Source organism: Ambystoma mexicanum, chromosome 2q (assembly GCF_040938575.1).
Source record: "Ambystoma mexicanum isolate Mex_15411 chromosome 2q, UKY_AmexF1_1, whole genome shotgun sequence".
In the NCBI taxonomy this organism is placed as follows: Eukaryota; Metazoa; Chordata; class Amphibia; order Caudata; family Ambystomatidae; genus Ambystoma; species Ambystoma mexicanum.
Genome location: NC_090924.1, coordinates 1449191926 through 1449204941, shown reverse-complemented (window position 1 = coordinate 1449204941; position 13016 = coordinate 1449191926). Strand labels below are relative to the sequence as shown.

Genomic DNA, 13016 nt, shown 5'->3' with positions numbered 1-13016 from the left:
TGCACTGGGGTCTGTGTCTGTACCCATAAAGTTGCCCCCCTTTTCTTCCTGCACTTATCAGACCTACCCTGTCTGCTGCCTTAAACCCAGCACTTGCCAATTGCTGACTGCATTACCACTGTTTGTTGCCTTTATTATTTATTTATTTTTATTATTTATCTGCTTCTCCTTTACTCCGCACTTTCCACTTCTCCCCCCTTCCATGCCCTTTTCCCCTCCCCCTCTTCCATGCACTTGCGCGTTCTGAATGTCACTGGGCCTAGGAAGATCGTTGTTTTGTTCTCCCCTGTTCCCCTCCCTTGCCTTGTCGCGCTCTGAATCATTTGTGTACGAGCGTGATAGAAATAAAATATCAATATCAATATCAAGCGAAGCATACCAGGAAATTACAATTGTGTTTAAGAAAGACCTGGCAACAAAATATACCAGGCAGTTGCAAGGGTGTTCAAGACAGCTCTGGCAGGACAGGCATACCAGGCAAGTGTAAGTGGGTTTCCAACAGAAAACCCTGGTAGAGAAATACACAAGGCAAAGGCAAAACTGAACAACGCACAAGAAACACATCGCCCAAAGGCATCATGAGAAGGATATATCAGGACCAGCAAAAGACTGAGTGAAACCATGGCAGGGAAGTATAACATGTATCAGCACACAAGTGTGTTAATAAAAGAAAGGGAAACACACCTGGCAAGGACAATTTGAACAGTGCATAAGAAACACATCACAAAAAAGTGGTCCAGAGAGGATATGTCAGGGCTAGCCATAGACTATGTGAAACCAGAGAGAAGACGAGTGAAAACATGTCAGGGGAGTACAGGCATCCTAACAAGATAAAGAACCAAGTTGTTTTGTGTATCAGTTGTGTTGTGAAGGAAGAGGAACTTGAGGAACTAATATCTTTGATTATACAAGAGAAGGAAGAGAAATCACCATCTGGAAACAAGGAACTATATCCTTCTGTATTGGAGTTATGAATGTTTCTTTGTGAATATGTTTCAATCACTCAAGGCCAACGACATTACCCTTTTCACCTTAGAGTTTGTTTAATTCGAATGTTAGTGCCAGAATAGTACTTTGGAAAGTGGACCATTTTGGTTTGCACATTCAGACATCAACAGACCCTTAGTTTTGATTTTTGATAGGGAAACACCTCTAGTGCATGGACAGAGAGGAATTTCCCCACCCACCTTTATCTTAATAAAAGCCTTGACCAAAATTATAAGTCTCTTTGTCTGTGTCTCATCCTGGTTCCTCACAGGTAGCTGAGCTGGAATTCAAGCTGTGACTTAAATGATGCAGATTGTCATAGATTGCCATCTTTTAAAAAAAAAGTGTATTCATTAATAAAATGATGCAGGTCATTCTGCCTCTGAAAGGGTAATCTGCTGATAAAATTGCCCTTCTACAATATCCACGCCAAAAGCACAGGGTGTATCAGTGTCCTGCTGCCTCATTATTCTAATTGCAGTGCCTGCCCTATGTGAAGGCATAATGAAGCAAAGACACAGACAACAGATTCAGAATTCAAAATAAAATACTTTATTAAGTTAAGCACAATCTATTCAGCTGGAACACAATTTTAATATGGATGGCATCTTGGTTGGGCTCCCCCTCTCTGCCAGTAACACTTTATATGTTCTTCTGATTTATCGCCACCCGGGATATGATCGCAGATTCTGCGATGATTTTCCTGGGTTGGTTGCTTCGCTTCATCAGAAATACTCTTAATCTGGTCATTATGGGAGACTTTAATCTTCCTACCAATAAAACCACTTGCTGTATGGCCAAACAATTTATGGCCTCCGTGTCGAATTTCGGTATTTCGCAGTTGGTTACTTTTCCTGCCTATCAACTAGGGAATACCCGTGATGTTATTTTTGCCCTGCCTACAACCCTTGTCGGTTTTTCCTGCATTGCCCATTACTTGGTCCGACCACTGGGTGCTTGCTTCCTCCCTAACAACAGTGGCATCTTCTCCTCTGCGTTTGCTTTGAAGCGAGGCTGGCCTACTATCTCGTTCTGATTCTTGAAGATTGTAGTTTAGTTTCCCAGTGTACCTTGAGGACCATTTCTCAGACGTTTACATTGGCAGCTGATGCTCTTGCTTCTTGTAAATGATCTATTGTTAGGACCCGCCAGTCTGAACCTTGGTTCACTGTCGAACTAAAAGACTTGAGACTGCGCCTTAGACAAGCTGAAAGGAAATGCATATCAGCCTATTTGTTAGATGACCGTATATCCCTTTGCCTGGTCACTCTTAAATATCATAAAGCTATCAGGGCCGCTAAACTATTATACTAGCGCTAGGATCGATCGGGCTATTAACCATCCCAGAGCCTTGTTCGTGGTAGTTCAATCTTTATCTGCGCCGGCTAAACTTCATTCTGGCATTCCGCCGTCTCAGGAACTTTGCGATTCTCTCTCTTTGTTCTCTGATGAGAAGATAGCCAACATTTGCAAAGGGATTGACGCTTCCTTCCTTTCAGAGGTATTGCCTGTACTGTATTTCTGTTCATCTGTTTCTGTTGCTACTCCGGCTGCTCAGTATTGCAACACTCTTTATCTCGCCCTTCCTTGACATTTGCTTCAGTACCTCCAGCTATTGTAAAATTCAGTGGCCAAGGCTGTTCTCCATCCTCCATTTGTGGCCCACATGACCCCATTTTTGCGCCAAGTTCACTGGCTCCCTGTTGAGCAATTTATAAGATTTAAATCCCTGTGCCTGGTTCTTAAGGCTCTTCACAAACTGGGAGCTGAGTTCCTTCAGACTAAGTTATGTTTCTATAAACCTGTTCGGACACTCTGCTCTCAAGCCTTGACGACTGTTCAGCCTCCTAGGACTAGGTTTGCTCGCCTAGGTGGCCATGCCTTTTAGGTGGCGGCTGCAAGGCGGTGGAATTCTCTTCCTTTTGCCCTGCGCATTATCGAAGCCCGTTGGCCTTTTCGACAGACTCTGAAGACCTTTCTTTTTAAACTCCTTAGGTCCATCGCTCAGGTCTGATATTACCTCGCTAGCCTTAGTGTAAAGATGCCTGCAGGCTTACGCTGGGCTTTACAAGTGTTATTAAGATACGATAAGATAAGTTAAATGTCAGGGTGGAGAAGGGCCTGACTTGCCCTATCCATACCGAAATAAAACTACGGAAAGTCTGATTCCAAGAGTTCAATTTAGGAATCTGTCTGTGTCCACAACCTATACTTGCCCTCACACTTAAATCTGTAAAATGTGTAGGGATGTCAGCAATCATAAGAAAACGGTGTTCAACATAAAGTACTGAGCTTCCTTCAGCTTGCAGCTTCTCTTCATCTCCACTTCTACAAGAGTAAAACAGTTACACAAAAAGTCTCAGATTAACCTTCTTTGAACTCAGGTTGAAATAGTCTTAATCACAAATCGGGGTGCCCTTCCCCAAGCCTAAGCAACACAATATAAATGCAAGGGAACTTTGAGACCTCGTTCACACTTCAGCAAGTGTCTTAAAGCTCAAGTGTTCTCTTTCCCAAGATATAGCTTGGTTGAACAATGGAGTTCAAAAGAAAATATCCTTGTCTTCTTAAGTTGAATTGTCAAAGTTCAATTATGGGTGTGTCCAAATATTTATTTCTGTAATTTGTAGCTTTCACAAAGGTTGACATCAATATTCCTTTCTGTTGTTCAATTTTAAAGTGGCTCTGTAGCTTCAGAATCTTTTGTTTAGTTGATTCTGTAAGATTATATTCACTTCAAAACACACAGTTGTTGGTATATCTGTTACAGATATAGGGCTGGGGCCTGGGGCCTCAATACCTTAAACTCTCTCTTCCTAAATATCTTCCTTTTCAAGCTCTTTGCTCATCCGCCTCCAACTCCCTCAGGGTCAGTCCCTTCTCCAAGCAACGAGTTGGTGGTAGATCTCTTTCTTCGGCTGTGGCCTCCCTCTGGAACAGCCTACCTGCCTCCCTGAGACTTGAGGAGAACCATCTCTGGTTCCAGAAGCATCTGAAACCTGCCTCTTTGCTTCTTCTTTTCTCTCCTCCTATCCCCTGCTGAACTCCTGGCTGAAACTGCACTGGGTACCTGGCCACCCTCTGATCTCGGGCCCAGGTCCTCACCCCGACAGTTGCACACCTGCACTGCCTCCCTGGCAACCCCCGCACATGTGGATTGTTTTCTGTATCCCTACAGTCCCACTTCCTGCACTTACCCTTGCACTTGCCAACAGCTGGCCGTACTTCACTTATTGTTTTTATTTATTCTATTCATCCCATGTACTGCACTATCCCGACTCACCTCCCACCCCGCACTTTTCCCCTTGCCCCTTCCCCTGCACTTGCACGATCTGAATGACGCTTGGCCTGGTAGGATTGTCGTCTCTGTCTTCCCTCTGTTCCCCCTACCCTGCTGCGTCTTACCTTGAAACAATTGTGTATAGGCGCATTATAAATGCCATATTTTATCATATCATATGTACATTTAAAAACTCAGCAGGTAGTTCTTGTATGTTGTTCAGAACTCAGTTTTCATATTTTGAAGGTTTCACTCCCTTTGTATATTCAAAATATGCCTTTGTTCGGTTTGTCAGGAAAGCTTTAATTCAGTTCGATATTCAATGATTGTTAGTTTAGCTTGTGACTCACTGTCACTTTATTTGCTGTTCAGTATTCATTCGTTTTACTTTAATTGAATTTCCTCGTTTTCAGAGACCATCAAAATTGTTTTTCTTTATGCATGTGACCACTCTGATACAATGTATTCCTGCACAATTCACACGCTTGTGCACCAGCTTTCACATACATTAGAAACTCAGTAGTTGCTTTGACCGTTGGGCTGCAGCGCGGATCCCACGGCCTTCTGTATTTGGTGTCAGGGCTCCAGCTTCTGGCTCTATGATACTTCTATATGGATCTTTCCATACAAAGGAAAAAGCACCTCGATCATAAGGGAAAGGGACAGCTTTCCCACACAGTTCCCTTCTCTCGATTTAGTCTGCGCCAGGGAGTCCCAACTCCCTCGCCACACTGCCATGAACTCCCCCCTCTCCCTGTAATTCTCAGTGTCTTGACATCCTGCTCCAGCACGATCCTCCACTGCTTATTCTGACCTCCTTGCTGCTCCTGGCACCCTCTTCATTCCTTCTGTTGCTCTCCTTGCTTCTTATGTCGCTCTCTGCCCTGCCGGACTGGTCTCCTTTTGTGCACCTGTAGCCCTTTGACAGGCAGCAGGTTGGACTGTTTAATTAGTTCTGCCTGACCTCAATTAAAGGGACATGACTGACCTTCACAGTTCCTTGCAGGCATATCTCTTGTTCCAGTACCAAAATGGTAAAAGAGCCTAGTCTTCATGGCTCTTAGTTGTCTCTTCTTCTTCCCAGTACTGTCAAGTGTCAATTGTGGAAAAATGAGGGGAACTGGCTTATAACAGCCCATGGATGTTGGGGAAGGGTTGGGTTGGTTGTCAATAGGGAAAGGGGGATACCATTTCTCACCCAAAGGGACCCCACTCCCAGTCCCAAAGGACCATCCACCCAGGCGATCCTCCCTCGCTTCTCCGCCCCCAAGGTCGGGATCCAATAGCGATGGCCTTTCCCTGGCCACCTGTGAAGAGGATCCAAGGGGCTTTGGAGTGAAAATACCCTCAGGTTTCTCACCCCTACCAGTGGCATAGAGCAGATTTAGAGGTCATTGGCCCAATTTAAGAGCTGCAGTGACAGCCATGTCTCTGCAGCGCATGGTTTGCATTTAAGATATGCACCCCTGTACCAAAACTATGATGATCATAAACAGTCATGAAGGTGGTGGAGTAAACTCTAAAGATAAAGCTATGCTTGAGTTAAGGCATGGGGCATCACACTACTTGTAATCATTGCAGCCACATACAATTTGATATGACACATGTGTCAACTCCTGTGAGACAGCTCAGCTGTGGAAAGTGATGTGTATTTTGACCAAATGACTTTGATCCCTTTGTGAGGGTGGGAACAACTCTTTCCTCTGAGACAGCTGCACAACAGGCAGTTGTCCTGGGCCCAGTCATGAAAGGAGTATACAGGGGGCAGGATAAGTGTAAATAGTGGGCTCTGTATGGTGCAGGGTGACTTCCATCGTATTATTTATCTCTGCCTCTCTCTCTCATTCCTATCCCCTCCACATCCTCTAGTGCAAACACTTTGGGTATAATGTCAGAAGGGCAAAGTCCACTTCGTTCAAGAACAGGGATTGAACCACCAAGGCAGGCTAGTTTTCATCCAATTATATGTGGACCTTTACCTTTAAAAGAAGGGGTCTCCCACCACTTCTTTGATTCACTATTGAACGTAAACCTGGGAAATAATTTATTTGACCACTGTTGGGAGAGTTGATCTCTCCAAAGTCATACTAAAGTGAGGTGAAGATTGAGCATCCAAGGTAGAGGTGAACTCTGTCCCCTAGCAATCCACAGGAACCATTGTGGATGACCTCCTGCTGGGCCAAGCTTGCCTTTATGCCAGCCGCAACGGTATCCAGGACCTAACTGTGTTGTAGGACACCTGCAGTTGGGGACCTTACACCTTAGTGCTTGGGAGAATGAGTACAAGGACCATATCCTTAAGGAATCACTGCAACCCGAGGACCGGTTAGCCAGGACTTTTGGTTCTCCATTCGAAATACTTTGAACCGTGATTTGAGCCTGATTCGATGCCTTCGAACCTGCATGACCATACAGAGCTGCCTTTGGATCTCTACCACCTCGAACCGCTTTGACATATGTTTTAACATTTTCACTGTCACAACACACCAGCTGAGTGTGTTGTTTCCTCCACTCAAACCATAACATATTTGTTGCAGCAGCAGCCTTTGAACTGCTGTTGCACCACCAGTACATTTGTTGCTGATCCTCATCAACAGTGAACCAGGTCGTGGGGGACTCCTTCAAACAGAGATCTGTGGGTATTGCCCAAAAATATAAAATGTATTTTCGCATATGGCACTTTACTGCAAATCATGTGGATTTGAAAACGCTGTCTGTTAGTAAAGGCCAAAAATGCTGTGTCTGAGAAACCTGAAGGTATATTTTAGGCAGAATTACATGCAGTGCCCTTTGGGAACACTACACACAATTAAGACTACAGGTGTAAGCGCAATCGCACCTTTGGTTCAAGCCTGGCTGAGCAGCCAGACTTATATCAAGAGGGATGTGAGCAGTACAAGAGGTTATACAAATGACTTGCAATCACAGTAGTTCAAACAACCACTATTCAAGGTTTCTTGGTAAAAGAATCTACATTTATTTACACAGTCGTTGGCAAACATTCCACTAGTAAGAAGCAGCTCAATACCACACTAAAATACACTACAGTACACAACCAATAAGTTTCTGAACAAGTTAGGCTCCCCTGAAGTGGGAGCAAAATGGCACTTCAGTAACTTTCAAAATGAGTAGAAAGACAAAGGTTAAAAATAATTAAAGCACAATTACTTTCATAGGCAGGGAAAATAGTTTCAGTCACTACAACAGGCAATTCAATTCAATAGGCCTGGGCCAAAGTCAATGGTTCAGTGTCTTGGATAGGATAGCACAGTTCTGTTAGTAAACAGTTAAGTCTTTGCCAATGTTCGAAGAAGTAGTTTGCGAGAAAAAGATATGTCGGATTAGGAGCGAACAAGACTGCAAAGTTGGGAAAGTTTCACAAACTTTCACCGCGGCAGAAAAGATTTCCACACCACGTTTGCACAGTACCTTAGATGTGAAGAAAAGCTGTAGTTGAGGCAGTTGTTCCTGGCAGTTCCTGCAGATCTTGCTGTTGTACAGCTTCAGTCGTGGGGACAAGGAGGACATCAGGAGGTTCCTGCACTGACCACAGAAGAGGCCACAAGCTTGGCTAAGTGTTGGTCTAAGGTGTGAGTGCCTTAAAGTCCACAAACTGGTATCCTTCTCACTGGCTATCCGGTTTTCAACAGCACTCATGAAAATTCGACCAGTATGGAGACGGTGTCCAGGTGGCTTACGAGTTGGTTGTTCCCACCAACTCAAGGGAAGAAGTCGTCCTTGAAGGGCTTCTCGGTCGATGGAGATTCAGTCAATTTGGACCTGCAGTAGGGCTTCACCGGGCAAACCAATGGTCCAGGAGTTGCAGCAGTCGTCTTCCTTCAGCTCATCTTCGGTTCTTTCGTTCCAGTGGTCGACTCTGCCTTCCAAGTCCCAGAAACCTGCTTTTAAACAGTTTTCTCCCATTCATTCCAGCCTAGGTGACACTCACCCAGCAGTGTGCCTGTCCTTGCCAGACAGTCAGCCAGCCAATAACACCAGAGTGCATTCGCGTCTCCTAGGAGACTAAGCACAGGGAGTTTTGGGCACCTCCCTCAAATACTGTCCACCCCAGACACTTAGGCGCCAGAGGAAGGCTTCAGCACTGAAGCCCGCCAAAGGGCATTAAACAAAGGGACCAAACCTGGTTTGGTGCGCAGAGTTAAACACAATAAGGACCTTTCCTAAAAGAAACAGCAAACAAAGATGACCAGAGTGTTTTTACAGAGGGGTCATGGGCGACATATTGAAAAACATGGCTGACCTGATTTTTAGGTACCGGTGTTCGCGGTCGGGAAAAATCATGGTAGTTCATTCTAAAACCACTGCCACGAGCCATTTCAAGAGGAAAGGGTAACATTTGACTGTTACAGGAGTGTTTAGACACAGGGGATGTTAGGCAACTCCTTCAGCACTCTATAGGAAGATAGTGTGTGCTGGGTCTATGAATTTAAAAAGATTAGCTAAGTCAATTGAACTGTACATGCTCTGGGACACGGTAGTCAGTCCCAGAGAAGGTATTTAAACCTTGGGGAGTCTGAAAGACACCCCTGTGCCACTGCACTGAAGGTGCTGTGTGACACACAAGAAAAAGATTATGCCTATGGAGTTGTTTAAAACTTTATATCCAAAGAACACAAAAGTAAAACACATTGAAAATGTAAAGTTCAAAGTACTAAAATATAGCAAAAGAGCTGGTAGGCTCTAAGGTAGAGGGAATTTAGCACTTGGGTGAGAATTCTCCCTAACAGTGTCTCACCCGCTAATCCCCAGGGATCTTTCATACAGGTGGCCCGGACACGGCCAGCGCTTTTAGATCCAGTTCCTGGGGGTGAACTAGTGTGGGAGGATCACCTGGATGAGGGGATCTCAGGAAGTGGAAGTGGGGCACCGAATGTTGAGAAGCGGTATCCCCTTCCTAATGACACCATTTCCCCATCCCACTAGGTAGGATAACTAGGAACTCAACCCCGGCTCCCTTTTCTGGCAGGAACACTTTTTCATGGACAGCCCAACAAAAAAAGAACAGACTAATACCCGAGCCGTATACATGACATATCCCAACACAAGGGTCAGGCAGAGTCAGGCAATTACTGGCAATTACACACACCTGACTTCCATCACACTTCCCCACACGGATGAAAGGCAGAGCACAAAAGCACACTCTGAGTGAGGTAAAACACCTGAGGAAGCAGCAGTTCCAAGGTGGCGGTTTAACACGAGGAGAAAAACGGCGAGACCAGAAAGGGTTGCACAGAAGGAATTGCCCTTGGCCTTTTCCTCGACTGTTACATTCAATAATCTTCAAGGAGAAGAAATATAAGACCAGGAACTAACGCTGAAGAAAGGTGCATTGTGTGTTGAAGGTACACGGGGCTCTCCCGCATCAATAGCCGAGGCGGGGAAGAGAGATTGCTGCTGTGGTACTGTCCTTGGCTCCTGCAACAAAGCTGCCCCAATAAAGTTAGCACAACTGGTGAGTCAGGGAAGACCGATAGCCCAAGGTCGGAAGCGACAATGTTGTACTAAGAAATCTATAAGACCAAAGTGTAAGGCACATTTGATGAGCAACATGAACGTAATTGAATATCTAAGGAATGAGTGAACGTTTGAAACAAATACCAAACAGAGTGGTCCGGCAACACGTGGGTGCTCATTCGAAAGTTTTGAACAGTGATGTAAAAGGCAAGTGTGACCCCGAAGTAGGGATGACGAAATTGTAAAGTATAAATTTGAAGTGGTCCTGCAATGGGTCAAGCCAAACCCTGTGCACATTCACAGGGTTTGAAAGTCTTTGATAACAACAGTGAAGCTGAGATTGGTCCGAGCCCAGCAGAGGGAGACTAATTGCCAAAAGGGATCTGAGCCTGACCAAGGGGGATCCAGGGTGAACTGCGCAAAACCTGAAAGAAGATTGTTGTTGCCAAAGGGGATCTGAGCCCGGCTAATGGAGATCCAAGATGAAGAGTGAATCATCATACTTGTAAAGGAACTTTTCGTTTGACACCACTAGGACTGCGTTATTATTTGATGGTCGTAGCTTGCTTGCATCTTAGATTTAGGTTTATATAGGCATTTATCACACCCTTGTTAAAAGTTCAATAAATACCTTGGAACTGTGGTCTCTTGTGTCTGTCTTGTTTCCGATACCCTACCTTCTTTACATGTGTTTCTGAAAAATTAGCCATTAGTCCCGCCAAGACTACACAAAAAACTACAGTGAGAGTATAGCCCGTTCTGACACGCATCATGGCTCGGGAGGGTTTTAAAGATAACTCGGCTAGTGGTTCCCATTATTTCAATGCACACGTGTAACTTAGTTCAAAACATTTTCATTTCTTGAAAAAAAAAGGCTGGAGGTAAGTGGTCAGTGATGAGAGTTTGTGGTATGGGCTGAAATAGAAGTGTTGTGGGTTTTTGAGGGTGCTCTTTGTCTTAAAAGAAGTATACTTAGAAGTTAATGCTTTTAACGTACATTTATTTCCTGGTTTCCCACTTTTGTGAGATTTGGTACAGCAATGCATTTATACCATAAACAAGATGGAGCTAGTACCTGGCTTCGTAACCGTAAATATACAAGTTTAAAAGACTTCTCATTTTACTGCTAAAATATGTGTGCTTTATGTAATGCAGACAATGTTATTTCGCTATGTATATCGAGGAAAACAACGTTTTCATTTTTCGAGCCTTAGAGATTCAGAGTATTTAGCCGTGTGGTTTTCCTCGGTGTGATTATACCGTAGAGCCAATCTTTGAACTACAATAAAGTGTTTTGGGTTACTGTTTTTCTTCTGCGCCCTTATGGAAAGAAAAATATATGTATACCAAACTTTTTTCTTGATTTTGTAATAAATAGATATCTTTTATTCAAACATATTGTTATGTTTGTTGAATTGCCCTCTGTGATAACACGTGTTTTGGCAAAACCATCGCCTTTTTCAAATCAGGGCTAATGTTTAATTTGGATATTCATAATACTTGAAACGTTCATTACTGTGGACTCGAATAAGTCATGGGTTAAATCCTTTCAGCCATGGTAAATTAATGTCCTGGCTTCCTATAGTTGAAAGATGTTCTCTTACTCTGGTCCTGAGTTCCCTAATTGTACTCCCTATATAGATTTTCTGACAGTCACAAACAATCGCATAGACCACAAACTTCGTTTTACAGTTAATGGAGTCTAGAATTCTTTCACTTATGCCATATGAATCTTTGAATATCATTGTGTTGGTAAGTGCATATCTGCACATGGAACAAGTACCACATTTTCGGAAACCTGTTGGTGGTGGAAGAAGCCACGTGATAGGATGGTCTTTTTTAACTTCTGGAAGAAAAGAGGGGCTGAGAATGTTTTTGATGGTTTTCGCACGTCTGTAAGTCACTGTTGGATTTGTTCCTATGTACTTCTTTACATTTGGGTCTAATTGTAGCAAATGCCATTTTTTTCTCAAAAGTTTTCTTAGTACCTTATTGTTTGCATAATAATTTGTGATGAAGTTGATCTCTTCTTTTCTCACTGGATCAACATTGATCATTTTAAGAGTGCTTTCTCTTTTCAGTTTTGATGCCTTCTCTTTTGCTTGTAAAATTATTTTATCTCCATAGCCTCTTGTTTTGAATCTGTTTGTTAGCAATTTGCATTCTTCATTGAACGCTTTTTGTTCACTGCAATTTCTACGTGCTCTTATGAACTCTCCCTTGGGTATATTCCTAATCATGGAAGTGTAGTGACAGCTGGTTGAAGATAAAGTCGAATTGGCCTCTGTCGGTTTCCTGAAGGTTCTGGTGTTAAGATGGTTGTGTGCAACATATATATTTAAGTCTAAAAAGTTTATCTCTTCTTTACTTGATTCTCCTGTAAATTCAATTCCCATCATGTTTTTATTTGCTCTTAATCTAAAATTCTCTAGTCCTTCTTTTTCCCCATTCCAAATCAACAAAACGTCATCTATATATCTGGTCCATAAAATTACATGTTGTTCGTAAGCTTCATCTGTATAGATGTGCTTGTCTTCAAACATGGCCATAGTTAGATTCGCAAGTGCTGGGGCATATTTGATTCCCATCGCTACTCCTCTGGTTTGTTTGAAGAATTGCCCATTGAATAAAAAGACATTATTCTGTAGTGTCAACAATAACATTTCTTTCAGCATACTGACCGATTGGAAGTTTGATGCTGTTTCTTTCCAGAAAGTGTAATCCATTGTTTCTATTGCGGTATCATGCCTGATTGATGTATACAGCGATTTCACATCCCATGTTGCTAGTAGAAAATCCTCTTGCCATATAATTTCACCGAGTTTGTTGATCGCTGCAGTTGTATCTCTTAGGTAAGATTTAGTTTTCATGGCCAAGGTTTTAATGATGTTGTCTATGTACTGAGCTATGTTCATGGTTGCTTAACCTATTCCACTCAGAATTGGCCTTCCTTCTGGAATTTTGTCATAGTTCTTGTGTATCTTTGGCAAGAAATAAATTGTTGGCAGGGTTGGTTGTTTTATTTCCAAAAATTGTTTCTCGTCATCTGTAATGAGTCCTTGTCTGTGCCATGTTGTAATGGCTTCTTTTAGTTCCAATATGATCTCCAATTTTGGGTTGGATTTCAGTTTGGTGTAACAGCCGGGTGAGTTGATGTGGTTCATTGCCATTTGTACGTAATCTTCTCTATTCATTACAACTATTTTGCCTCCTTTATCCGCTCCTTTGATAACTAGGTTGTAGTCATGTTTCAATTCTTGGAGTGCTTGTCGTT

At 43.2% G+C, this 13016-nt stretch overlaps 1 protein-coding gene across 1 annotated transcript in view; it reads right to left on the bottom strand.

The window, feature by feature from the left end:
- Nucleotides 1–13016, bottom strand: part of LOC138568877 (vomeronasal type-2 receptor 26-like) — a 110298-nt gene that overhangs the window by 96190 nt on the left and 1092 nt on the right. The window contains exon 2 of the mRNA XM_069646659.1: nt 3204–3315. Coding sequence (XP_069502760.1) covers nt 3204–3315 — 112 coding nt within the window. The remainder of the gene's footprint in view (nt 1–3203; nt 3316–13016) is intronic.